At 48.5% G+C, this 23,075-nt stretch overlaps 2 protein-coding genes across 3 annotated transcripts; both read right to left on the bottom strand.

The window, feature by feature from the left end:
• Positions 1-3,203: 3,203 nt before the first annotated feature.
• On the bottom strand, positions 3,204-9,381 carry LOC139551392 (fap1 adhesin-like). Its single transcript, XM_071362874.1, has 10 exons — positions 8,541-9,381; positions 8,346-8,464; positions 6,546-8,268; positions 4,465-6,507; positions 4,268-4,386; positions 4,093-4,196; positions 3,846-4,023; positions 3,558-3,761; positions 3,394-3,485; positions 3,204-3,322 (listed from the first exon to the last, which is right to left on the bottom strand). Exons 1-10 carry the CDS (start codon positions 9,111-9,113, stop codon positions 3,270-3,272), a joined length of 5,208 nt encoding a protein of 1,735 aa, XP_071218975.1. The 5' UTR covers positions 9,114-9,381; the 3' UTR covers positions 3,204-3,269.
• Positions 9,382-15,288: 5,907 nt separating this feature from the next.
• On the bottom strand, positions 15,289-21,268 carry LOC139550293 (fap1 adhesin-like). 2 transcript variants are annotated; one of them, XM_071361099.1, is made up of 11 exons: positions 20,504-21,263; positions 20,309-20,427; positions 19,231-20,231; positions 18,862-19,200; positions 16,550-18,666; positions 16,353-16,471; positions 16,178-16,281; positions 15,931-16,108; positions 15,643-15,846; positions 15,479-15,570; positions 15,289-15,407 (listed from the first exon to the last, which is right to left on the bottom strand). In XM_071361099.1, exons 1-11 carry the CDS (start codon positions 21,074-21,076, stop codon positions 15,355-15,357), a joined length of 4,899 nt encoding a protein of 1,632 aa, XP_071217200.1. In that variant the 5' UTR covers positions 21,077-21,263; the 3' UTR covers positions 15,289-15,354. The 2 variants fall into 2 exon arrangements, with proteins under 2 accessions (XP_071217200.1, XP_071217199.1); XM_071361098.1 differs by having other exon boundaries at positions 16,550-19,200; positions 20,504-21,268.
• Between the last annotated feature and the right edge of the window lie 1,807 nt (positions 21,269-23,075).

Raw genomic sequence — 23,075 nt, 5'->3', positions numbered from 1 at the left:
GTTATCAACTGTACCACAGAAATGGAATGTAAATCACAGAAAATAGATGTGGCAGCAGCAGAGAAGAATTTAGGGGTACAACATTTGACTTCAGAAGAGTTACAGCATGTGTTGAGTGATAGTGTCCCGTCCTCTCAGGTCGTTGGCCTGGGGTAGGATCAGATAGGGTTCAAGTAGTGGATTAAGGTGATGGGTTTTAATGAGTATAGGGTTAGTTGGTGGGTAATAAAAAATATGTGTCTGTGTGTCACCCTCAAAATTGTCTGATGAATCTGATGAATCAAGAAATCTGTAATTTGGATGTTTTTACCAAGGAAGTCTTAGCTAGGTGTAAAATTGTGTGACTAAGGTGTTTGGTGCAGTATTTCTCAAGTACAAAAATGTGCCTGAAAACTAGTAGTGCACTGCAGACAGATTCCAGTCAGCTGCTGCAGTGCAGGACTGATTTCTGAGAACATGTCTACAACTTCATCAGCAAGCTGTCAAACTATCAGAAATAAAGCACAAACTACATACAGTTTATCAGTGTCCAAAATCACTAGCTAGCTAAGTTCCATCCCTGTGTTTGTCAATGAAGCTTGCTAACAGCTAGCAGGCACATTGAGCAAATAAAAATAAATCTGATTGTATGTGTCACATGCTTCATAGACAACTAACAGTGAAACTCTTACTTACGGGTCCATTTCCAGCAATGCAGAGTTAAAGATAACATAAAAAAATTGAAATAGTGACACAAGGAATAAATACAGTGAATAACAAATAAAAATAAAGAGTAAAAATAACATGGCTACCTACAGGGAGTACCAGTACAGAGTCGATGTGCAGGGGTACAGGGTAATCAAATGACTACCCGGACTATTTGCATTGTGTGCCCCCCCCAACCCCTCTTTTTACGCTGCTGCTACTCTCTGTTTATCATATATGCATAGTCACTTTAACTATACATTCATGTACATACTACCTCAATAAGCCTGACTAACCGGTGTCTGTATGTAGCCTCAAAACTTTTATAGCCTCGCTAGTGTATATAGCCTGTCTTTTTACTGTTGTTTTATTTCTTTACCTACCTATTGTTCACCTAATACCTTTTTTGCACTATTGGTTAGAGCCTGTAAGTAAGCATTTCACTGTAAGGTCTACACGGTTGTATTCAGCGCACGTGACAAAAAAACTTTGATTTGCTATGTGTTGTACATAGAGCTAAAGTAACTAGGCAACAGTATAAATAAGACAGTAGCAGCAGTGTGTGTGTGTGTGGCGTCAGTATGCATGTGTGTGCGTGTTATGTGGGTGTGTTTGTGTGTGTGTTGGGGTGTTACTGAAAGTATGTGTGAGTGTGTGCACATAGAGCAGGGTTTCCCAACTGGCAGCCCGTGGACTGAATTTGACCCGAGGATGGTCTTATTTGCCCTCCCAAGTTTTCTGAGCAAAACATGAAAGACTATAAATACACCAGGAAATAAGCTCCAAGTGATTTTAATTTAAGAACTCTGTTCTAAGGTATTCCCACGCATAGTATAGAAACACGTGACCGGTTTGAAATAATGTTTTAGTCAAACATATCTGTTTGGGCTTCTTGAGGTCAATTTGCAGTCTACAAATGATTTTGTAATTATGTTCTGGCCCCCCAATCATGCACTCAACAAAACAATTGGCCGCGGCTGAATCTAGCTGATGATCCCCGGCATGGAGTCAGTGCAAATGGGTTAGTACAAAAAAGGGTCAATGCAAGTACAATAGTATGTGTAGCCATTAGCTTGTTAAGAAGTCTTATGGCTTGGAGGTAGAAGCTGTTCGGGGTCCTGTTGGTGCCAGACTTGGTGCACTGGTACCGCTTGTCATGCGGAAACAGAGAACGCAGTCTGTGGCTTGGGTGGCTGTAGTCTGACAATTTTTTGGCCTTTGACACCGCCTAGTATAGAGGTCCTGGATGGCAGGGAGTGATGTACTAGGCCATACGCATTACCCTCTGTAGCAACTTGCGATCAGATGCCAATCAGTTTCCATACCAAGCTGTGATGCAGCCAGTCCAGATGCTCTCAATGGTTCAGCTGTAGAACTTTTTGAGTATCTGAGGGCCTATGCCAAATCTTGGGGTTAGAGGCATTGTGTGTTCTTCACAACTGTGTTGTGTTTGGACACCCCTCCACTGCTAACAAATTCACAACTGGGAGCGGACAAGCTTCACCTATTCCTCTTTTTGGATTGATGGATACATACCCTTATTTGAACTTGCTTTGAATATTCAATGAGGGGTGTTGTCAACCTCCTGAATTCTAAGGCGAAGGTACTTCAAATTGAGAAGTGAAAACCAACTCCAACTTCTTGCCAAAGTAAGTTGGTCATACACTGACAAAGTCAGGTGTGTAAATTTGACACATTTTTCTTCAGATGAAGTTGCACTTTGGTTCTTGATAACTGACTGTCAGTTATCTAGCTTATTTTCCCCAATGCACAATAATTTTCTACTAACAATATGGGTTCGGGGGGGGGGGGGTCTTGGATGGTTAGGGGAGGCCTGGCCCAAACATCACTGGTTCGGATCCCCGAGTCAGCTGGGTGGGGGAATCTGTCGTTGTGCCCTTGATCCTGACTGCTCCTGTGGGTCGCTCTGGATGGGAGCGTCTGTTAAATGACTAGAAAGTAATGTAAACGTTGAGCAGCTTCCCTGCACTTTAAAATTCAGGTCCGTACAGGTATGCCACATTTTTAGCTGGCTACCAGTAACAACCTTAGCTCAGAAAGTTCATCCAGCGCTTGAAGACAATTGTTGACAGACCTCATGAAAATGCATAGGCCGTAGTACATTTTACACTAGACTCAACATTTGACTTATATTGATGCAACACAGGCCTTTTCTCAGCACTACGCATCATGCCTCTTGTCCACTCAATGATCTTCTGTTACAGCTGCAATGGTTCTGAGGTCAGTTTAGACATTAATGCCTCCTGCCTAAACTGACATGACTTGCCCTCACAAACATCACTGAAGTCAAGCGCGCATGAATCCAGACACTTTAAATGTTTATTTTCAAAAAAAATCTAGTCAATTGACAAATCACTCCTGGAAATTGATGGGGCCCAAGGGAACAATTCAGTAGCAATGTTACAAACCTGAGAAATGTAGCTCATGAAAGTTCTGGGAATGAAAGTGATCAGCTACACATTCCTGAATTTTACATTCCAAATAAATCCAGTCAGATGTGAACTTTGTAATGTAATAGGTTTATTCTCCTCAACAGTTTAAAAAAAGGCAACATTCTTGTAATATTACTCTTGGACCATGATAGGGCCCATGGTAGCTTCACCTTCCTTCTGCACATCTGAGGAGAGTAGAGAACAGTGATAGGATTTTTAAAAAACTGATAAAGCTCTGGCTTTGATTGACACTTACCTGAATCACTGTCCAGATCTCTAGCCTTGCTTGCAACACAGCTGGAGTCACAGCAGCCACAAACCTGGTCATCCCCACCTGCAGCCTTCCAGCTAAATATGAAGGTTAGTTTATATAGCAGCATGTCATAAAGGTAATATACCCACAACTCAGTTTATACATACCCATCTGTGAAAGAGCAGGCCTTGTTCTCAGCATCAATGGGGGACGAGGCTGCAGTTGCTTTCAGATGACATGTTATGTAGAGCTGTTGGGAATCATTCTGTGTTTGGAACCTGAAGGACTCCAGCTGAAACTGGATCTTGTCATCCTGGGATCTGGACAGGAACTGGGAGCTGGAGCCGGTCAACTTGGCATCAACCAGACACCTGAGGAGACCAAGGGTCAACGTTAGACTTCAGGGGTTACATTTAAGGTAATATAAGAGGAGTCAAACTGACAACTAAACTCACCCATGGTCCTCAATGAAAGAATATCTAGGGACAGTATGAACATCAGGCGCCAAGGTGGCGACACAGCGGTCCACAAAGACACGGAGGGGAACGTGGTGGTACGGCATGACCGAGGCTTCCATGTTGATGATGTCACCTAGACGGTAATGGTTGGAGGGCCTCTCAAACTGCCAGTCAGCTGGAAAGACGAGTGGCATGTCAGTGGGGGTTTACACAAAGGAAGAGGCTTCCAGTCAGGTTTACCTACTAGTCATTAACCTCAGGGAGAAGTAGAGGAGTTCCTCTGCCACCATGTTGGAAGTGTAGGGGATCCAGGTCGGCTTCGGGTATTTGCTGCTCACATCGTGATTCCTAGAAACAAACATGGAATACGGCCTCAGAATGATATGGGTTGTCAAAGTGAAGAACGCAACAATAGTTACCTCAAGTAGTGGCACTCAATATCAACCATAGCTGCACTGGTCTTCAATATAGCAGTGTTAGCAACAGGTTTTGGCTCATAGACAAGAGTGAAGGTGTAGATCAGCACATCCTCAGTCATCTAGGAACAGGATCACAAATGATGTAGCACAAGAATAATGATTCACAGTCAGGAAGTTACACAACAAATGTGACATACCGTCAGCTCACTGCCACATCCATGCAGCTCTGATTCAAAGATGAGCACATGAGCTTCAGCATCCTCCTCAGTGGCAGCACAACCTCCTAGAGTGATACGCTCTGGCTGGATGAGCCGGCCAATCCCCAGCAGGTCCTGGTTCACCTGCACACGGACCACACTCTCCCCACACTGAGCTGACACACTATTGGCCGCCACCTGCTTCAGCCGCTCAGACACAGTAGGCTTGTGCTCAGGCTTTGCAACTTTAGGATAGCGCCAAGTCAAAGGGTTCTCAGAAGTCGGCTTGGACTGGGAGCTCTCAGGGTCTTCATCCTGGCTAGGTTTCTGGCCCAAAGGCACACCAACAGGTTCCTGGCCCACAGACTCTCCTCTAGGTTGCTGGACCACAGTCTCTTGGCCCACAGGCCGCTCGCTAGGATCCTGGCCCACAGGCTGCTCTCCAAACGGTTCCTGGGCCACAGGCTCACTAGGTTCTTGTCCCACAGGGTCACCAACATGCTCGCTAAGTTTATTACCCAAAATCTCACTTGGTTCCTGGCCCAAAGGCTGCTCGCCAAAAGGTTCATGGGCCACAGCCTGCTCGCCAACAGGTTCCTGGGCCACAGCCTGCTCGCCAACAGGTTCCAAAGCCACAGGCTGCTCTCCAGCAGGTTCCAAAGCCACAGGCTGCTCACTAGGTTCCTGGCCCACAGGCTGCTCACTAGGTTCCTGGCCCACAGGCTCTTGGCCCACAGGCTGGCTAGGTTCCTGGCCCACAGGCTGCTCTCCAACAGGTTCCTGGCCCACAGGCTGCTCACTAGGTTCCTGGCCCACAGGCTCTTGGCCCACAGGCTGGCTAGGTTCCTGGCCAACAGGCTGCTCTCCAACAGGTTCCTGGCCCACAGGCTGCTCACTTGGTTCTTGGCCCACAGGCTCTTGGCCCACAGGCTGGCTAGGTTCCTGGCCAACAGGCTGCTCTCCAACAGGTTCCTGGCCCACAGGCTGCTCTCCAACAGGTTCCTGGCCCACAGGCTGCTCACTTGGTTCTTGGCCCACAGGCTCTTGGCCCACAGGCTGGCTAGGTTCCTGGCCAACAGGCTGCTCTCCAACAGGTTCCTGGCCCACAGGCTGCTCTCCAACAGGTTCCTGGCCCACAGGCTGCTCACTTGGTTCCCGACCCACAGGCTCACTAGGTTCTTGGCCCACAGGGTCATTGCCCACAGGCTGCTCTCCAGGATCATCACCCAAAGGCTCTCCAGGATCTTGACCCACAGGCTCGCCACTAGGATCCTGGCCCACAGGCTGCTCTCCAACCGGTTCCTGGCCCACAGGCTGCTCTCCAGCTTCGTGGCCCACAGGCTGCTCGCCAACAGGCACGCTAGGTTCCTGGCCCACAGGCACGCTAGGTTCCTGGCCCACAGGCTCGCCAGGTTCCTGGCCCACAGGCTCGCCAACAAGCTCGCTAGTTTCTAGACCCAAAAGCCCACCAAAAATCTCACTAGGTTCCTGTCCAACAATCTTTCCAACCGGATCCTGGCCCACAGGCTGCTCACTAGGTTCCTGGCCCACAGGCTGCTCACTAGGTTCCCGGCCCACAGGCTGCTCACTAGGTTCCCAGCCCACAGGCTGCTCACTAGGTTCCCAGCCCACAGGCTGCTCTCCAACAGCTTCATGGCCCAAAGGCCCACCAACAGGCTCGCTAGGTTCCTGTCCAACAGTCTTTCCAACCGGATCCCAGCCCACAAGCTGCTCGCTGGGTTCCCGGCCCACAGGGTCACCAACATGCTCGCTAAGTTTATTACCCAAAATCTCACTTGGTTCCTGGCCCACAGGCTGCTCGCCAACAGGTTCCTGGCCCACAGGCTGCTCACTAGGTTCCTTTCCCACAGGCTGCTCACTAGGTTCCTGGCCCACAGGCTGGCTAGGTTCCTGGCCCACAGGCTGCTCTCCAACAGGTTCCTGGACCACAGGCTGCTCTCCAACAGGTTCCTGGCCCACAGGCTGCTCTCCAACAGGTTCCTGGCCCACAGGCTGCTCTCCAACAGGTTCCTGGCCCACAGGCTGCTCTCCAACAGGTTCCTGGCCCACAGGCTGCTCACTCGGTTCCTGGCCCACAGGCTCTCTCGGCCCACAGGCTGGCTAGGTTCCTGGCCAACAGGCTGCTCTCCAACAGGTTCCTGGCCAACAGGCTGCTCTCCAACAGGTTCCTGGCCCATAGGCTGCTCTCCAACAGGTTCCTGGCCCACAGGCTGCTCTCCAACAGGTTCCTGGCCCACAGGCTCTTGGCCCACAGGCTGGCTAGGTTCCTGGCCCACAGGCTGCTCGCCAGGTGCCTGGCCCACAGGCTTTCCAACATACTCGCTAAGCTCATTACCCAAAATCTCACTTGGTTCCTGACCCACAGGCTCACTAGGTTCTTGGCCCACAGGCTCATGGCCCACAGGTTGCTCTCCAGGATCTTCACCCACAGGCTCGCCGCTAGGATCCTGGCCCACAGGCTGCTCTCCAACCGGTTCCTGGGCCACAGGCTCACTAGGTTCTTGGCCCACAGGCTCACCAACATGCTCGCTAAGTTCATTACCCAAAATCTCACTTCGTTCCAGGCCCACAGGCTCCTCGCCAACAGGTTCATGGGCCACAGGCTGCTCGACAACAGGTTCCAAAGCCACAGGCTGCTCGCCAACAGGTTCCTGGCCCACAGGCTGCTCACTAGGTTCCTGGCCCACAGGCTGCTCACTAGGTTCCTGGCCCACAGTCTGGCTAGGTTCCTGGCCCACAGGCTGCTCGCCAACAGGTTCCTGGCCCACAGGCTCTTGGCCCACGGGCTGGCTAGGTTCCTGGCCCACAGGCTGCTCGCTAGGTTCCTGGCCCACAGGATTTCCAACATACTCGCTAAGCTCATTATCCAAAATCTCACTTGGTTCCTGACCCACAGGCTCGCTAGGTTCCTGACCCGAAGGTTCGCCAACAGGCTGCTGGCTAAGTTCCTGTCCAACTGGCTGCTCTCCAACAGGGTGCTGGCCCACAGGCTCACTAGGTTCTTGGCCCACAGGGTCATGGCCCACAGGCTGCTCTCCAGGGTCATGGCCCACAGGCTCTTGGCCCATAGTCTGGCTAGGTTCCTGGCCCACAGGCTGCTCGCTAGGTTCCTGGCCCAAAGGCTCTCCAACATGCTCACTAAGTTCTTGGCCCAAAGGCTCGCTAGGTTCCTGACCCAAAGGCTTGCCAACAGTCTGCTCTCCAACAGGTTCCTGGGCCACAGGCTCACCAAAATGCTCGCTAAGTTCATTACCCAAAACCTCACTTGGTTCGTGGCCCACAGGCGGCTCTCCAGCTTCGTGGCCCACAGGCGGCTCTCCAGCTTCATGGCCCAGAATCGGCTCGCCAACAGGGACGCTAGGTTCCTGGCCCACAGGCTGCTCACTAGGTTCCTGGCCCACAGGCTGCTCACTAGGTTCCTGGCCCACAGGCTGCTCACTAGGTTCCTGGCCCACAGGCTGCTCACTAGGTTCCTGGCCCACAGGCTGCTCACTAGGTTCCTGGCCCACAGGCTGCTCACTAGGTTCCCGGCCCACAGGCTGCTCTCCAACAGCTTCATGGCCCAAAGGCCCACCAACAGGCTCCCTAGGTTCCTGTCCAACAGTCTTTCCAACCGGATCCCGGCCCACAAGCTGCTCGCTAGGTTCCCGGGCAACAGGCTCTACCACATGCTCGCTAGGTTCCCGGCCCACAGGCTTTATAACAACCTGGCTAGGTTCTTGGCCCACAGGCTTGCTAGGTTCTACAGCATACTTCAGGGCATTGCTGCTCACATCATGAATCCTATGAACACGAAATATACCATTACTCAAACTTCAAATTCTAGGTGTTGTCAAAGTGAAGAATGCAACAATAGTTACCTCAAGTAGTGGCACTCAATATCAACCATAGCTTTACTGGTCTTCAATATAGAAATGTTAGCAAGAGGTTTTTGCTCATAGACAAGAGTGAAGGTGTAGATCAGCACATCCTCAGTCATCTAGGAACAGGATCACAAATCATGCATCAGATAATAATAACATTCTTCAGGAAGTTAAACAACAAATGTGACATACCGTCATCTCACTGCCACAGCCATGCAGCTCTGATTCAAAGGTGAGCACAAGAGCTTCAGCATCCTCCTCAATGGCAGCACAGCCTCCTAGAGTGAGACGCTCTGGCTGGATGAGCCGGCCAATCCCCAGAAGTTCCTGCTTCACCTCCACACGGACCACACTTTGCCCACACCGAGCCACCACACCGTTGGCTGCCACCTGCTTTAGCCGCTCAAACACTGTAGAATTGCGCTCATGCTTATCAAGCGTAGGATAGAGCCAAGTCAGAGGGTTCTCAAACGTCTGCTTGGACTGTAAGTTCTCAGGGTCTTCATCCTGGCTAGTTTCCTGTCCCACGGGCTCGACGCTGGGCTCCTGCCCCACAGGCTCGCTAGGTTCTTGTCCCACAGGGTCACCAGGGTCCTCTCCCACAGGCTCTTCTTGCACTGGCTGCTGAGAGTCAAACTGGGCTGAAACTTCATCGTCATGCAGAAACCCCAATCTCGGATATAACCATCTGGAGTCCAAAGCATCACTTACACAGCCAACAGCCACGACCAACAGCAGCACTGCAGACGCTTGCCTGAACCCCATCACTCCAAATTGACATGAGTTATTCTTGTCAATTCTTCCACAGCGTCTGTCAAACCATTTTATAGCCACGATGTCTGACAAAGGCCCCACCCCATTCAGCAATCAGCTTGATTATTGTTCAGACCTGATTAATTATACAGGTGCTGAAGAATGTGAAGTTGATTGTCATTTACCTTCCATTGGTTGCCTTTGTGCAGACAAAATCACGCACACCTGGAGCTTATTGAGGAGGGCTCAACTTTAGAGAGTGTTCATAGAAATGTGTTATGTAGGACAGACATGCTTTTCTGTAGTGGATGTTACTCCCAGATCCTGTTGTTGATCTAACCTTGGTAGAGAAAATGAAAGATTGGTCAGAAGTCAGTGATATAGGGAAACTGGTTGACAATTACTTTGGTAGAAGTTTTTACGCATTTTTACCGCTTTTCACAAATGGATCCAAGGACCCAGAAACTGGGCGCACAGCTAGCAGGTGTTTACATTCCTGAATTTGATGTGCAGATATGTAGAAGACTAACAGATGAACTGTCAGTATAATCATTTGAACTGTTGGCGATAGTAGTTTCCCTCCAGTGGGTGGAGGATGTACAACCTGTCAGAATTATAGTACGCTCAGATTCCCTGTCTATATTGAATTGTTTATCATCTGGCTAATCTAATAGGAGTGACCTACTATTGGAGGTATTAATGTTATTATGGAGAATTGAGAGACAGGGCGTGTTGAATGAATGAATGAAATGTATTTCCATATCAAATCGCCAATTGGAAACCCATCCCTTATGCTTATGGGATTAATTGACACAAACAAACATTACAATATTTCACTATGGTAATTAAATTATCATTCTTCTTCCGGTGTTCCCTGCATTGTGCATCGCATAAAGAGTGAAAAAAAAATTGTAAAGAATGTGAAATGTCAGAATAATCGGAGAGAGAATGATCTAGTTCAGCTTTTAGTCCTTTCATCACATTCCCAGTGGGTCAGAAGTTTACACACTCAGTATTTGGTAGCATTGCCTTTAAATTGTTTAACTTGGGTCAAATGTTTTGGGTAGCCTTCCACAAGCTTCCCACAATAAGTAGAGTGAATTTTGGACCATTCCTCTTGACAGAGCTGGTGTAACTGAGTCAGGTTTGTAGGCCTCTTTGCTCGCACACGCTTTTTCAGTTCTGCCCACAAATTTCTATAGGATTGTGGTCAGGGCTTTGTGATGGCCACTCCAATACCTTGACTTTGTTGTCCTTAAGCCATTTTGCCACAACTTTGGAAGTATGCTTGAGGTCATTGTCCATTTGGAAGACCCATTTGCGACCAAGCTTTAACTTCCTGACTGACGTCTTGAGATGTTGCTTCAATATATCCACATAATTTTCCTGCCTCGTGATGCCATCTATTTTGTGAAGTGCACCAGTTTTTCCTGCAGCAAAGCACTCCCACAACATGGTGCTGCCACCCCCGTGCTTGGGATGGTGTTCTTCAGCTTGCAAGCATCCCCCTTGTTCCTCCAAACATAACAATGGTCATTATGGCCAAACAGATAAATAGATCTATTTTTGTTTCATCAGACCAGAGGACATTTCTCCAAAAAGTACGATCTTTGTCCCCATGTGCAGTTGCAAACCGTAGTCTGGTTTTTTATGGCGGTTTTGGAGCAGTGGCTTCTTCCTTGCTGAGCGGCCTTTCAGGTTGTGTCGATATAGGACTCGTTTTACTGTGGATATAGATACTTTTGTACCGGTTTGCTCCAGCATCTTCACAAGGTCCTTTGCTGTTGTTCTGGGATTTGCACTTTTCGCACCAAAGTACGTTCATCTCTAGGCGACAGAACGCGTCTCCTTCCTGAGCGGTATGACGGCTGCGTGGTCCCATTGTGTTTATACGTGTGTACTATTGTTTGTACAGATGAACGTGGTACCTTCAGGCGTTTGGAAATAGCTTCTAAGGACAAACCAGACTTGTTGAGGTCTATAATTGTTTTTCTGAGGTCGGCTGATTTCTTTTGATTTTCCCTCATGATGTCAAGCAAAGATGCACTGAGTTTGAAGGTAGGCCTTGAAATACATCCACAGGTAAACCTCCAATTGACTCAAATTATGTCAATTAGCCTATCCGGCTTCTGAAGCCATGACAATCATTTTCTGGAATTTTCCAAGCTGTTTAAAGGCACAGTCAACTTAGTGTATGTAAACGTCTGACCCACTGGAATTGTGATACAGTGAATTATAAGTGGAATAATCTGTCTGTAAACAATTGTTGGAAAAATTACTTGTGTCATGCACAAAGTAGATGTCCTATCCGACTTCCCAAAACTATAGTTTGTTAACAAGACATTTGTGGATTGGTTGAAAAACGGGTTTTAATGACTCCAACCTAAGTGTATGTAAACTTCCGACTTCAACTGTATACAGTGTGTATGTATATTATTTTACTGCTCTAATTATTGTTTGGATAACCTTATTTACTATAAAGTGGTGATCCTAACTGACCTTAGCCAGGGGATTTTTACTAGGATTAAATGTCAGGAGTTGTGAAAAACTGAGTTTAAATGTATTTGGCTAAGGTGTATGTAATCACAACTTCAACTCTATATACACAAACATATATATATACAGATAAATACATAAGAAAAGCTAAAAAGATACATTAGTCATTTGAACCCAGTCTGGCACAAAGAGAATGTTCATATGGGAGAGTAGCCTATACACAATCTATATACATACATGCCATTTACCACATAGAAGCTAAATATTTTTACAATTTAATTATAGGTAGCCTTTTTTCTTTTATTCCAGGCGTTATAAAAGAAAAAGGGCTAGTAGTGAGGTTCTACTGGATCCCAGCCTATTCGCTTGTGGAAGGGAATGAAATTGTAGAGCAGTTAGCTAAAAGAGCTTTAAAACAAGATATAATTCATATTAATGTTCAACGGGGTAGAGGTGAGGCTAAATGTTAGATCAGAGACATTGTGATAGATGTGTGGCAGTAGAGATGGGAATCTGAGCCCATGGGCCGGCATTTATATGCTCTCCAAAGAAAGGTTGGTAGACCAATATTCAAAGGTCAGATTAGGAAGGAAGAGGTGATGTAACAGTAGTGTCCCGTCCTCTCAGGTCGTTGGCCTGGGGTAAGATCAGATAGGGTTCAAGTAGTGGATTAAGGTGTTGGGTTTTAATGAGTATAGGGTTAGTTGGTGGTTAATAAAAAATGTGTGTCACCCTCAAAATTGTCTGAATTAATCTGATGAATCAAGAAATCTGTAATTTGGATGTTTTTACCAAGGAAGTCTTAGCTAGATGTAAAATTGTGTGACTAAGGTGTTTGGTGCAGTTTTTCTCAAGTACAAAAATGTGCCTGAAAACTAGTAGTGCACTGCAGACAGATTCCAGTCAGCTGCTGCAGTGCAGGACAGATTTCTGAGAACATGTCTACAACTTCATCAGCAAGCTGTCAAACTATCAGAAATAAAGTACATACAGTTTATCAGTGCCCAAAATCACTAGCTAGCTAAGTTCCATCTCTGTGTTTGTCAATGAAGCTTGCTAACAGCTAGCAGGCACATTGAGCAAATAAAAAGAAATCTGATTGTATGTGTCACATGCTTCGTAGACAACTAACAGTGAAACTCTTACTTACGGGTCCATTTCCAGCAATGAAGAGTTAAAGATAACATAAACAAATGTGAAATAGTGACACAAGGAATAAGTACACAGTGAATAACAAATAAAAAATAATGAGTAAAAATAACATGGCTACCTACAGGGAGTACCAGTACCGAGTCGATGTGCAGGGGTACAGGGTAATCAAATGACTACCCGGACTATTTGCATTGTGTGCCCCCCCCAACCCCTCTTTTTACGCTGCTGCTACTCTCTGTTTATCATATATGCATAGTCACTTTAACTATACATTCATGTACATACTACCTCAATAAGCCTGACTAACCGGTGTCTGTATGTAGCCTCAAAACTTTTATAGCCTCGCTAGTGTATATAGCCTGTCTTTTTACTGTTGTTTTATTTCTTTACCTACCTATTGTTCACCTAATACCTTTTTTGCACTATTGGTTAGAGCCTGTAAGTAAGCATTTCACTGTAAGGTCTACACGGTTGTATTCAGCGCACGTGACAAAAAAACTTTGATTTGCTATGTGTTGTACATAGAGCTAAAGTAACTAGGCAACAGTATAAATAATAGACAGGAGCAGCAGTGTGTGTATGTAGCATCAGTATGCATGTGTGTGCATGATATGTGTGTGTGGGCGTGTTTGTGTGTGTGTGTTGGGGTGTTACTGAAAGTATGTGTGAGTGTGTGCACATAGAGCAGGGTTTCCCAACTGGCAGCCCGTGGACTGAATTTGACCCGAGGATGGTCTTATTTGCCCTCCCAAGTTTTCTGAGCAAAACATGAAAGACTATAAATACACCAGGAAATAAGCTCCAAGTGATTTTAATTTAAGAACTCTGTTCTAAGGTATTCCCACGCATAGTATAGAAACACGTGACCGGTTTGAAATAATGTTTTAGTCAAACATATCTGTTTGGGCTTCTTGAGGTCAATTTGCAGTCTACAAATGATTTTGTAATTATGTTCTGGCCCCCCAATCATGCACTCAACAAAACAATTGGCCGCGGCTGAATCTAGCTGATGATCCCCGGCATGGAGTCAGTGCAAATGGGTTAGTACAAAAAAGGGTCAATGCAAGTACAATAGTATGTGTAGCCATTAGCTTGTTAAGAAGTCTTATGGCTTGGAGGTAGAAGCTGTTCGGGGTCCTGTTGGTGCCAGACTTGGTGCACTGGTACCGCTTGTCATGCGGAAACAGAGAACGCAGTCTGTGGCTTGGGTGGCTGTAGTCTGACAATTTTTTGGCCTTTGACACCGCCTAGTATAGAGGTCCTGGATGGCAGGGAGTGATGTACTAGGCCATACGCATTACCCTCTGTAGCAACTTGCGATCAGATGCCAATCAGTTTCCATACCAAGCTGTGATGCAGCCAGTCCAGATGCTCTCAATGGTTCAGCTGTAGAACTTTTTGAGTATCTGAGGGCCTATGCCAAATCTTGGGGTTAGAGGCATTGTGTGTTCTTCACAACTGTGTTGTGTTTGGACACCCCTCCACTGCTAACAAATTCACAACTGGGAGCGGACAAGCTTCACCTATTCCTCTTTTTGGATTGATGGATACATACCCTTATTTGAACTTGCTTTGAATATTCAATGAGGGGTGTTGTCAACCTCCTGAATTCTAAGGCGAAGGTACTTCAAATTGAGAAGTGAAAACCAACTCCAACTTCTTGCCAAAGTAAGTTGGTCATACACTGACAAAGTCAGGTGTGTAAATTTGACACATTTTTCTTCAGATGAAGTTGCACTTTGGTTCTTGATAACTGACTGTCAGTTATCTAGCTTATTTTCCCCAATGCACAATAATTTTCTACTAACAATATGGGTTCGGGGGGGGGGGGGGTCTTGGATGGTTAGGGGTGGCCTGGCCCAAACATCACTGGTTCGGATCCCCGAGTCAGCTGGGTGGGGGAATCTGTCGTTGTGCCCTTGATCCTGACTGCTCCTGTGGGTCGCTCTGGATGGGAGCGTCTGTTAAATGACTAGAAAGTAATGTAAACGTTGAGCAGCTTCCCTGCACTTTAAAATTCAGGTCCGTACAGGTATGCCACATTTTTAGCTGGCTACCAGTAACAACCTTAGCTCAGAAAGTTCATCCAGCGCTTGAAGACAATTGTTGACAGACCTCATGAAAATGCATAGGCCGTAGTACATTTTACACTAGACTCAACATTTGACTTATATTGATGCAACACAGGCCTTTTCTCAGCACTACGCATCATGCCTCTTGTCCACTCAATGATCTTCTGTTACAGCTGCAATGGTTCTGAGGTCAGTTTAGACATTAATGCCTCCTGCCTAAACTGACATGACTTGCCCTCACAAACATCACTGAAGTCAAGCGCGCATGAATCCAGACACTTTAAATGTTTATTTTCAAAAAAAATCTAGTCAATTGACAAATCACTCCTGGAAATTGATGGGGCCCAAGGGAACAATTCAGTAGCAATGTTACAAACCTGAGAAATGTAGCTCATGAAAGTTCTGGGAATGAAAGTGATCAGCTACACATTCCTGAATTTTACATTCCAAATAAATCCAGTCAGATGTGAACTTTGTAATGTAATAGGTTTATTCTCCTCAACAGTTTAAAAAAAGGCAACATTCTTGTAATATTACTCTTGGACCATGATAGGGCCCATGGTAGCTTCACCTTCCTTCTGCACATCTGAGGAGAGTAGAGAACAGTGATAGGATTTTTAAAAAACTGATAAAGCTCTGGCTTTGATTGACACTTACCTGAATCACTGTCCAGATCTCTAGCCTTGCTTGCAACACAGCTGGAGTCACAGCAGCCACAAACCTGGTCATCCCCACCTGCAGCCTTCCAGCTAAATATGAAGGTTAGTTTATATAGCAGCATGTCATAAAGGTAATATACCCACAACTCAGTTTATACATACCCATCTGTGAAAGAGCAGGCCTTGTTCTCAGCATCAATGGGGGACGAGGCTGCAGTTGCTTTCAGATGACATGTTATGTAGAGCTGTTGGGAATCATTCTGTGTTTGGAACCTGAAGGACTCCAGCTGAAACTGGATCTTGTCATCCTGGGATCTGGACAGGAACTGGGAGCTGGAGCCGGTCAACTTGGCATCAACCAGACACCTGAGGAGACCAAGGGTCAACGTTAGACTTCAGGGGTTACATTTAAGGTAATATAAGAGGAGTCAAACTGACAACTAAACTCACCCATGGTCCTCAATGAAAGAATATCTAGGGACAGTATGAACATCAGGCGCCAAGGTGGCGACACAGCGGTCCACAAAGACACGGAGGGGAACGTGGTGGTACGGCATGACCGAGGCTTCCATGTTGATGATGTCACCTAGACGGTAATGGTTGGAGGGCCTCTCAAACTGCCAGTCAGCTGGAAAGACGAGTGGCATGTCAGTGGGGGTTTACACAAAGGAAGAGGCTTCCAGTCAGGTTTACCTACTAGTCATTAACCTCAGGGAGAAGTAGAGGAGTTCCTCTGCCACCATGTTGGAAGTGTAGGGGATCCAGGTCGGCTTCGGGTATTTGCTGCTCACATCGTGATTCCTAGAAACAAACATGGAATACGGCCTCAGAATGATATGGGTTGTCAAAGTGAAGAACGCAACAATAGTTACCTCAAGTAGTGGCACTCAATATCAACCATAGCTGCACTGGTCTTCAATATAGCAGTGTTAGCAACAGGTTTTGGCTCATAGACAAGAGTGAAGGTGTAGATCAGCACATCCTCAGTCATCTAGGAACAGGATCACAAATGATGTAGCACAAGAATAATGATTCACAGTCAGGAAGTTACACAACAAATGTGACATACCGTCAGCTCACTGCCACATCCATGCAGCTCTGATTCAAAGATGAGCACATGAGCTTCAGCATCCTCCTCAGTGGCAGCACAACCTCCTAGAGTGATACGCTCTGGCTGGATGAGCCGGCCAATCCCCAGCAGGTCCTGGTTCACCTGCACACGGACCACACTCTCCCCACACTGAGCTGACACACTATTGGCCGCCACCTGCTTCAGCCGCTCAGACACAGTAGGCTTGTGCTCAGGCTTTGCAACTTTAGGATAGCGCCAAGTCAAAGGGTTCTCAGAAGTCGGCTTGGACTGGGAGCTCTCAGGGTCTTCATCCTGGCTAGGTTTCTGGCCCAAAGGCACACCAACAGGTTCCTGGCCCACAGACTCTCCTCTAGGTTGCTGGACCACAGTCTCTTGGCCCACAGGCCGCTCGCTAGGATCCTGGCCCACAGGCTGCTCTCCAAACGGTTCCTGGGCCACAGGCTCACTAGGTTCTTGTCCCACAGGGTCACCAACATGCTCGCTAAGTTTATTACCCAAAATCTCACTTGGTTCCTGGCCCACAGGCTGCTCGCCAAAAGGTTCATGGGCCACAGCCTGCTCGCCAACAGGTTCCTGGGCCACAGCCTGCTCGCCAACAGGTTCCAAAGCCACAGGCTGCTCTCCAGCAGGTTCCAAAGCCACAGGCTGCTCACTAGGTTCCTGGCCCACAGGCTGCTCACTAGGTTCCTGGCCCACAGGCTCTTGGCCCACAGGCTGGCTAGGTTCCTGGCCCACAGGCTGCTCTCCAACAGGTTCCTGGCCCACAGGCTGCTCACTAGGTTCCTGGCCCACAGGCTCTTGGCCCACAGGCTGGCTAGGTTCCTGGCCAACAGGCTGCTCTCCAACAGGTTCCTGGCCCACAGGCTGCTCTCCAACAGGTTCCTGGCCCACAGGCTGCTCACTTGGTTCTTGGCCCACAGGCTCTTGGCCCACAGGCTGGCTAGGTGCCTGGCCCACAGGCTTTCCAACATACTCGCTAAGCTCATCACCCAAAAACTCACTTGGTTCCCGACCCACAGGCTCACTAGGTTCTTGGCCCACAGGGTCATTGCCCACAGGCTGCTCTCCAGGATCATCACCCAAAGGCTCTCCAGGATCTTGACCCACAGGCTCGCCACTAGGATCCTGGCCCACAGGCTGCTCTCCAACCGGTTCCTGGCCCACAGGCTGCTCTCCAGCTTCGTGGCCCACAGGCTGCTCTCCAGCTTCGTGGCCCACAGGCTGCTCGCCAACAGGCACGCTAGGTTCCTGGCCCACAGGCACGCTAGGTTCCTGGCCCACAGGCTCGCCAGGTTCCTGGCCCACAGGCTCGCCAACAAGCTCGCTAGTTTCTAGACCCAAAAGCCCACCAAAAATCTCACTAGGTTCCTGTCCAACAATCTTTCCAACCGGATCCTGGCCCACAGGCTGCTCACTAGGTTCCTGGCCCACAGGCTGCTCACTAGGTTCCCAGCCCACAGGCTGCTCACTAGGTTCCCAGCCCACAGGCTGCTCTCCAACAGCTTCATGGCCCAAAGGCCCACCAACAGGCTCGCTAGGTTCCTGTCCAACAGTCTTTCCAACCGGATCCCAGCCCACAAGCTGCTCGCTGGGTTCCCGGCCCACAGAGTCACCAACATGCTCGCTAAGTTTATTACCCAAAATCTCACTTGGTTCCTGGCCCACAGGCTGCTCGCCAACAGGTTCCTGGCCCACAGGCTGCTCACTAGGTTCCTTTCCCACAGGCTGCTCACTAGGTTCCTGGCCCACAGGCTGGCTAGGTTCCTGGCCCACAGGCTGCTCTCCAACAGGTTCCTGGACCACAGGCTGCTCTCCAACAGGTTCCTGGCCCACAGGCTGCTCTCCAACAGGTTCCTGGCCCACAGGCTGCTCTCCAACAGGTTCCTGGCCCACAGGCTGCTCTCCAACAGGTTCCTGGCCCACAGGCTGCTCTCCAACAGGTTCCTGGCCCACAGGCTGCTCACTCGGTTCCTGGCCCACAGGCTGCTCACTCGGTTCCTGGCCCACAGGCTCTTGGCCCACAGGCTGGCTAGGTTCCTGGCCAACAGGCTGCTCTCCAACAGGTTCCTGGCCCATAGGCTGCTCTCCAACAGGTTCCTGGCCCACAGGCTGCTCTCCAACAGGTTCCTGGCCCACAGGCTCTTGGCCCACAGGCTGGCTAGGTTCCTGGCCCACAGGCTGCTCGCCAGGTGCCTGGCCCACAGGCTTTCCAACATACTCGCTAAGCTCATTACCCAAAATCTCACTTGGTTCCTGACCCACAGGCTCACTAGGTTCTTGGCCCACAGGCTCATGGCCCACAGGTTGCTCTCCAGGATCTTCACCCACAGGCTCGCCGCTAGGATCCTGGCCCGCAGGCTGCTCTCCAACCGGTTCCTGGGCCACAGGCTCACTAGGTTCTTGGCCCACAGGCTCACCAACATGCTCGCTAAGTTCATTACCCAAAATCTCACTTCGTTCCAGGCCCACAGGCTCCTCGCCAACAGGTTCATGGGCCACAGGCTGCTCGACAACAGGTTCCAAAGCCACAGGCTGCTCGCCAACAGGTTCCTGGCCCACAGGCTGCTCACTAGGTTCCTGGCCCACAGTCTGGCTAGGTTCCTGGCCCACAGGCTGCTCGCCAACAGGTTCCTGGCCCACAGGCTGCTCGCCAACAGGTTCCTGGCCCACAGGCTCTTGGCCCACGGGCTGGCTAGGTTCCTGGCCCACAGGCTGCTCGCTAGGTTCCTGGCCCACAGGATTTCCAACATACTCGCTAAGCTCATTATCCAAAATCTCACTTGGTTCCTGACCCACAGGCTCGCTAGGTTCCTGACCCGAAGGTTCGCCAACAGGCTGCTGGCTAAGTTCCTGTCCAACTGGCTGCTCTCCAACAGGGTGCTGGCCCACAGGCTCACTAGGTTCTTGGCCCACAGGGTCATGGCCCACAGGCTGCTCTCCAGGGTCATGGCCCACAGGCTCTTGGCCCATAGTCTGGCTAGGTTCCTGGCCCACAGGCTGCTCGCTAGGTTCCTGGCCCAAAGGCTCTCCAACATGCTCACTAAGTTCTTGGCCCAAAGGCTCGCTAGGTTCCTGACCCAAAGGCTTGCCAACAGTCTGCTCTCCAACAGGTTCCTGGGCCACAGGCTCACCAAAATGCTCGCTAAGTTCATTACCCAAAACCTCACTTGGTTCGTGGCCCACAGGCGGCTCTCCAGCTTCGTGGCCCACAGGCGGCTCTCCAGCTTCGTGGCCCAGAATCGGCTCGCCAACAGGGACGCTAGGTTCCTGGCCCACAGGCTGCTCACTAGGTTCCTGGCCCACAGGCTGCTCACTAGGTTCCTGGCCCACAGGCTGCTCACTAGGTTCCTGGCCCACAGGCTGCTCACTAGGTTCCTGTCCCACAGGCTGCTCACTAGGTTCCCGTCCCACAGGCTGCTCTCCAACAGCTTCATGGCCCAAAGGCCCACCAACAGGCTCCCTAGGTTCCTGTCCAACAGTCTTTCCAACCGGATCCCGGCCCACAAGCTGCTCGCTAGGTTCCCGGGCAACAGGCTCTACCACATGCTCGCTAGGTTCCCGGCCCACAGGCTTTATAACAACCTGGCTAGGTTCTTGGCCCACAGGCTTGCTAGGTTCTACAGCATACTTCAGGGCATTGCTGCTCACATCATGAATCCTATGAACACGAAATATACCATTACTCAAACTTCAAATTCTAGGTGTTGTCAAAGTGAAGAATGCAACAATAGTTACCTCAAGTAGTGGCACTCAATATCAACCATAGCTTTACTGGTCTTCAATATAGAAATGTTAGCAAGAGGTTTTTGCTCATAGACAAGAGTGAAGGTGTAGATCAGCACATCCTCAGTCATCTAGGAACAGGATCACAAATCATGCATCAGATAATAATAACATTCTTCAGGAAGTTAAACAACAAATGTGACATACCGTCATCTCACTGCCACAGCCATGCAGCTCTGATTCAAAGGTGAGCACAAGAGCTTCAGCATCCTCCTCAATGGCAGCACAGCCTCCTAGAGTGAGACGCTCTGGCTGGATGAGCCGGCCAATCCCCAGAAGTTCCTGCTTCACCTCCACACGGACCACACTTTGCCCACACCGAGCCACCACACCGTTGGCTGCCACCTGCTTTAGCCGCTCAAACACTGTAGAATTGCGCTCATGCTTATCAAGCGTAGGATAGAGCCAAGTCAGAGGGTTCTCAAATGTCTGCTTGGACTGTAAGTTCTCAGGGTCTTCATCCTGGCTAGTTTCCTGTCCCACGGGCTCGACGCTGGGCTCCTGCCCCACAGGCTCGCTAGGTTCTTGTCCCACAGGGTCACCAGGGTCCTCTCCCACAGGCTCTTCTTGCACTGGCTGCTGAGAGTCAAACTGGGCTGAAACTTCATCGTCATGCAGAAACCCCAATCTCGGATATAACCATCTGGAGTCCAAAGCATCACTTACACAGCCAACAGCCACGACCAACAGCAGCACTGCAGACGCTTGCCTGAACCCCATCACTCCAAATTGACATGAGTTATTCTTGTCAATTCTTCCACAGCGTCTGTCAAACCATTTTATAGCCACGATGTCTGACAAAGGCCCCACCCCATTCAGCAATCAGCTTGATTATTGTTCAGACCTGATTAATTATACAGGTGCTGAAGAATGTGAAGTTGATTGTCATTTACCTTCCATTGGTTGCCTTTGTGCAGACAAAATCACGCACACCTGGAGCTTATTGAGGAGGGCTCAACTTTAGAGAGTGTTCATAGAAATGTGTTATGTAGGACAGACATGCTTTTCTGTAGTGGATGTTACTCCCAGATCCTGTTGTTGATCTAACCTTGGTAGAGAAAATGAAAGATTGGTCAGAAGTCAGTGATATAGGGAAACTGGTTGACAATTACTTTGGTAGAAGTTTTTACGCATTTTTACCGCTTTTCACAAATGGATCCAAGGACCCAGAAACTGGGCGCACAGCTAGCAGGTGTTTACATTCCTGAATTTGATGTGCAGATATGTAGAAGACTAACAGATGAACTGTCAGTATAATCATTTGAACTGTTGGCGATAGTAGTTTCCCTCCAGTGGGTGGAGGATGTACAACCTGTCAGAATTATAGTACGCTCAGATTCCCTGTCTATATTGAATTGTTTATCATCTGGCTAATCTAATAGGAGTGACCTACTATTGGAGGTATTAATGTTATTATGGAGAATTGAGAGACAGGGCGTGTTGAATGAATGAATGAAATGTATTTCCATATCAAATCGCCAATTGGAAACCCATCCCTTATGCTTATGGGATTAATTGACACAAACAAACATTACAATATTTCACTATGGTAATTAAATTATCATTCTTCTTCCGGTGTTCCCTGCATTGTGCATCGCATAAAGAGTGAAAAAAAAATTGTAAAGAATGTGAAATGTCAGAATAATCGGAGAGAGAATGATCTAGTTCAGCTTTTAGTCCTTTCATCACATTCCCAGTGGGTCAGAAGTTTACACACTCAGTATTTGGTAGCATTGCCTTTAAATTGTTTAACTTGGGTCAAATGTTTTGGGTAGCCTTCCACAAGCTTCCCACAATAAGTAGAGTGAATTTTGGACCATTCCTCTTGACAGAGCTGGTGTAACTGAGTCAGGTTTGTAGGCCTCTTTGCTCGCACACGCTTTTTCAGTTCTGCCCACAAATTTCTATAGGATTGTGGTCAGGGCTTTGTGATGGCCACTCCAATACCTTGACTTTGTTGTCCTTAAGCCATTTTGCCACAACTTTGGAAGTATGCTTGAGGTCATTGTCCATTTGGAAGACCCATTTGCGACCAAGCTTTAACTTCCTGACTGACGTCTTGAGATGTTGCTTCAATATATCCACATAATTTTCCTGCCTCGTGATGCCATCTATTTTGTGAAGTGCACCAGTTTTTCCTGCAGCAAAGCACTCCCACAACATGGTGCTGCCACCCCCGTGCTTGGGATGGTGTTCTTCAGCTTGCAAGCATCCCCCTTGTTCCTCCAAACATAACAATGGTCATTATGGCCAAACAGATAAATAGATCTATTTTTGTTTCATCAGACCAGAGGACATTTCTCCAAAAAGTACGATCTTTGTCCCCATGTGCAGTTGCAAACCGTAGTCTGGTTTTTTATGGCGGTTTTGGAGCAGTGGCTTCTTCCTTGCTGAGCGGCCTTTCAGGTTGTGTCGATATAGGACTCGTTTTACTGTGGATATAGATACTTTTGTACCGGTTTGCTCCAGCATCTTCACAAGGTCCTTTGCTGTTGTTCTGGGATTTGCACTTTTCGCACCAAAGTACGTTCATCTCTAGGCGACAGAACGCGTCTCCTTCCTGAGCGGTATGACGGCTGCGTGGTCCCATTGTGTTTATACGTGTGTACTATTGTTTGTACAGATGAACGTGGTACCTTCAGGCGTTTGGAAATAGCTTCTAAGGACAAACCAGACTTGTTGAGGTCTATAATTGTTTTTCTGAGGTCGGCTGATTTCT

Source organism: Salvelinus alpinus, chromosome 23 (genome assembly GCF_045679555.1).
Source record: "Salvelinus alpinus chromosome 23, SLU_Salpinus.1, whole genome shotgun sequence".
In the NCBI taxonomy this organism is placed as follows: Eukaryota; Metazoa; Chordata; class Actinopteri; order Salmoniformes; family Salmonidae; genus Salvelinus; species Salvelinus alpinus.
Note: the sequence above shows the minus strand (reverse complement) of the source record. Positions and strands in the feature narration are given on the sequence as shown.

Coding starts and splice junctions, on each gene's coding strand:
- LOC139550293 (XM_071361098.1), bottom strand. CDS start 21,076: ATGGGGTTCAGGCAAGCGTCTGCAGTGCTGCTGTTGGTCGTGGCTGTT. Junction 16,472..16,549: donor GATGTGGCAGTGAGCTGACG/GTATGTCACATT, acceptor TCCTGTTCCTAG/ATGACTGAGGATGTGCTGAT. Junction 16,282..16,352: donor ATTGAGTGCCACTACTTGAG/GTAACTATTGTT, acceptor GTTTGTTTCTAG/GAATCACGATGTGAGCAGCA.
- LOC139551392 (XM_071362874.1), bottom strand. CDS start 9,113: ATGGGGTTCAGGCAAGCGTCTGCAGTGCTGCTGTTGGTCGTGGCTGTT. Junction 8,465..8,540: donor GCTGTGGCAGTGAGATGACG/GTATGTCACATT, acceptor TCCTGTTCCTAG/ATGACTGAGGATGTGCTGAT. Junction 4,197..4,267: donor ATTGAGTGCCACTACTTGAG/GTAACTATTGTT, acceptor GTTTGTTTCTAG/GAATCACGATGTGAGCAGCA.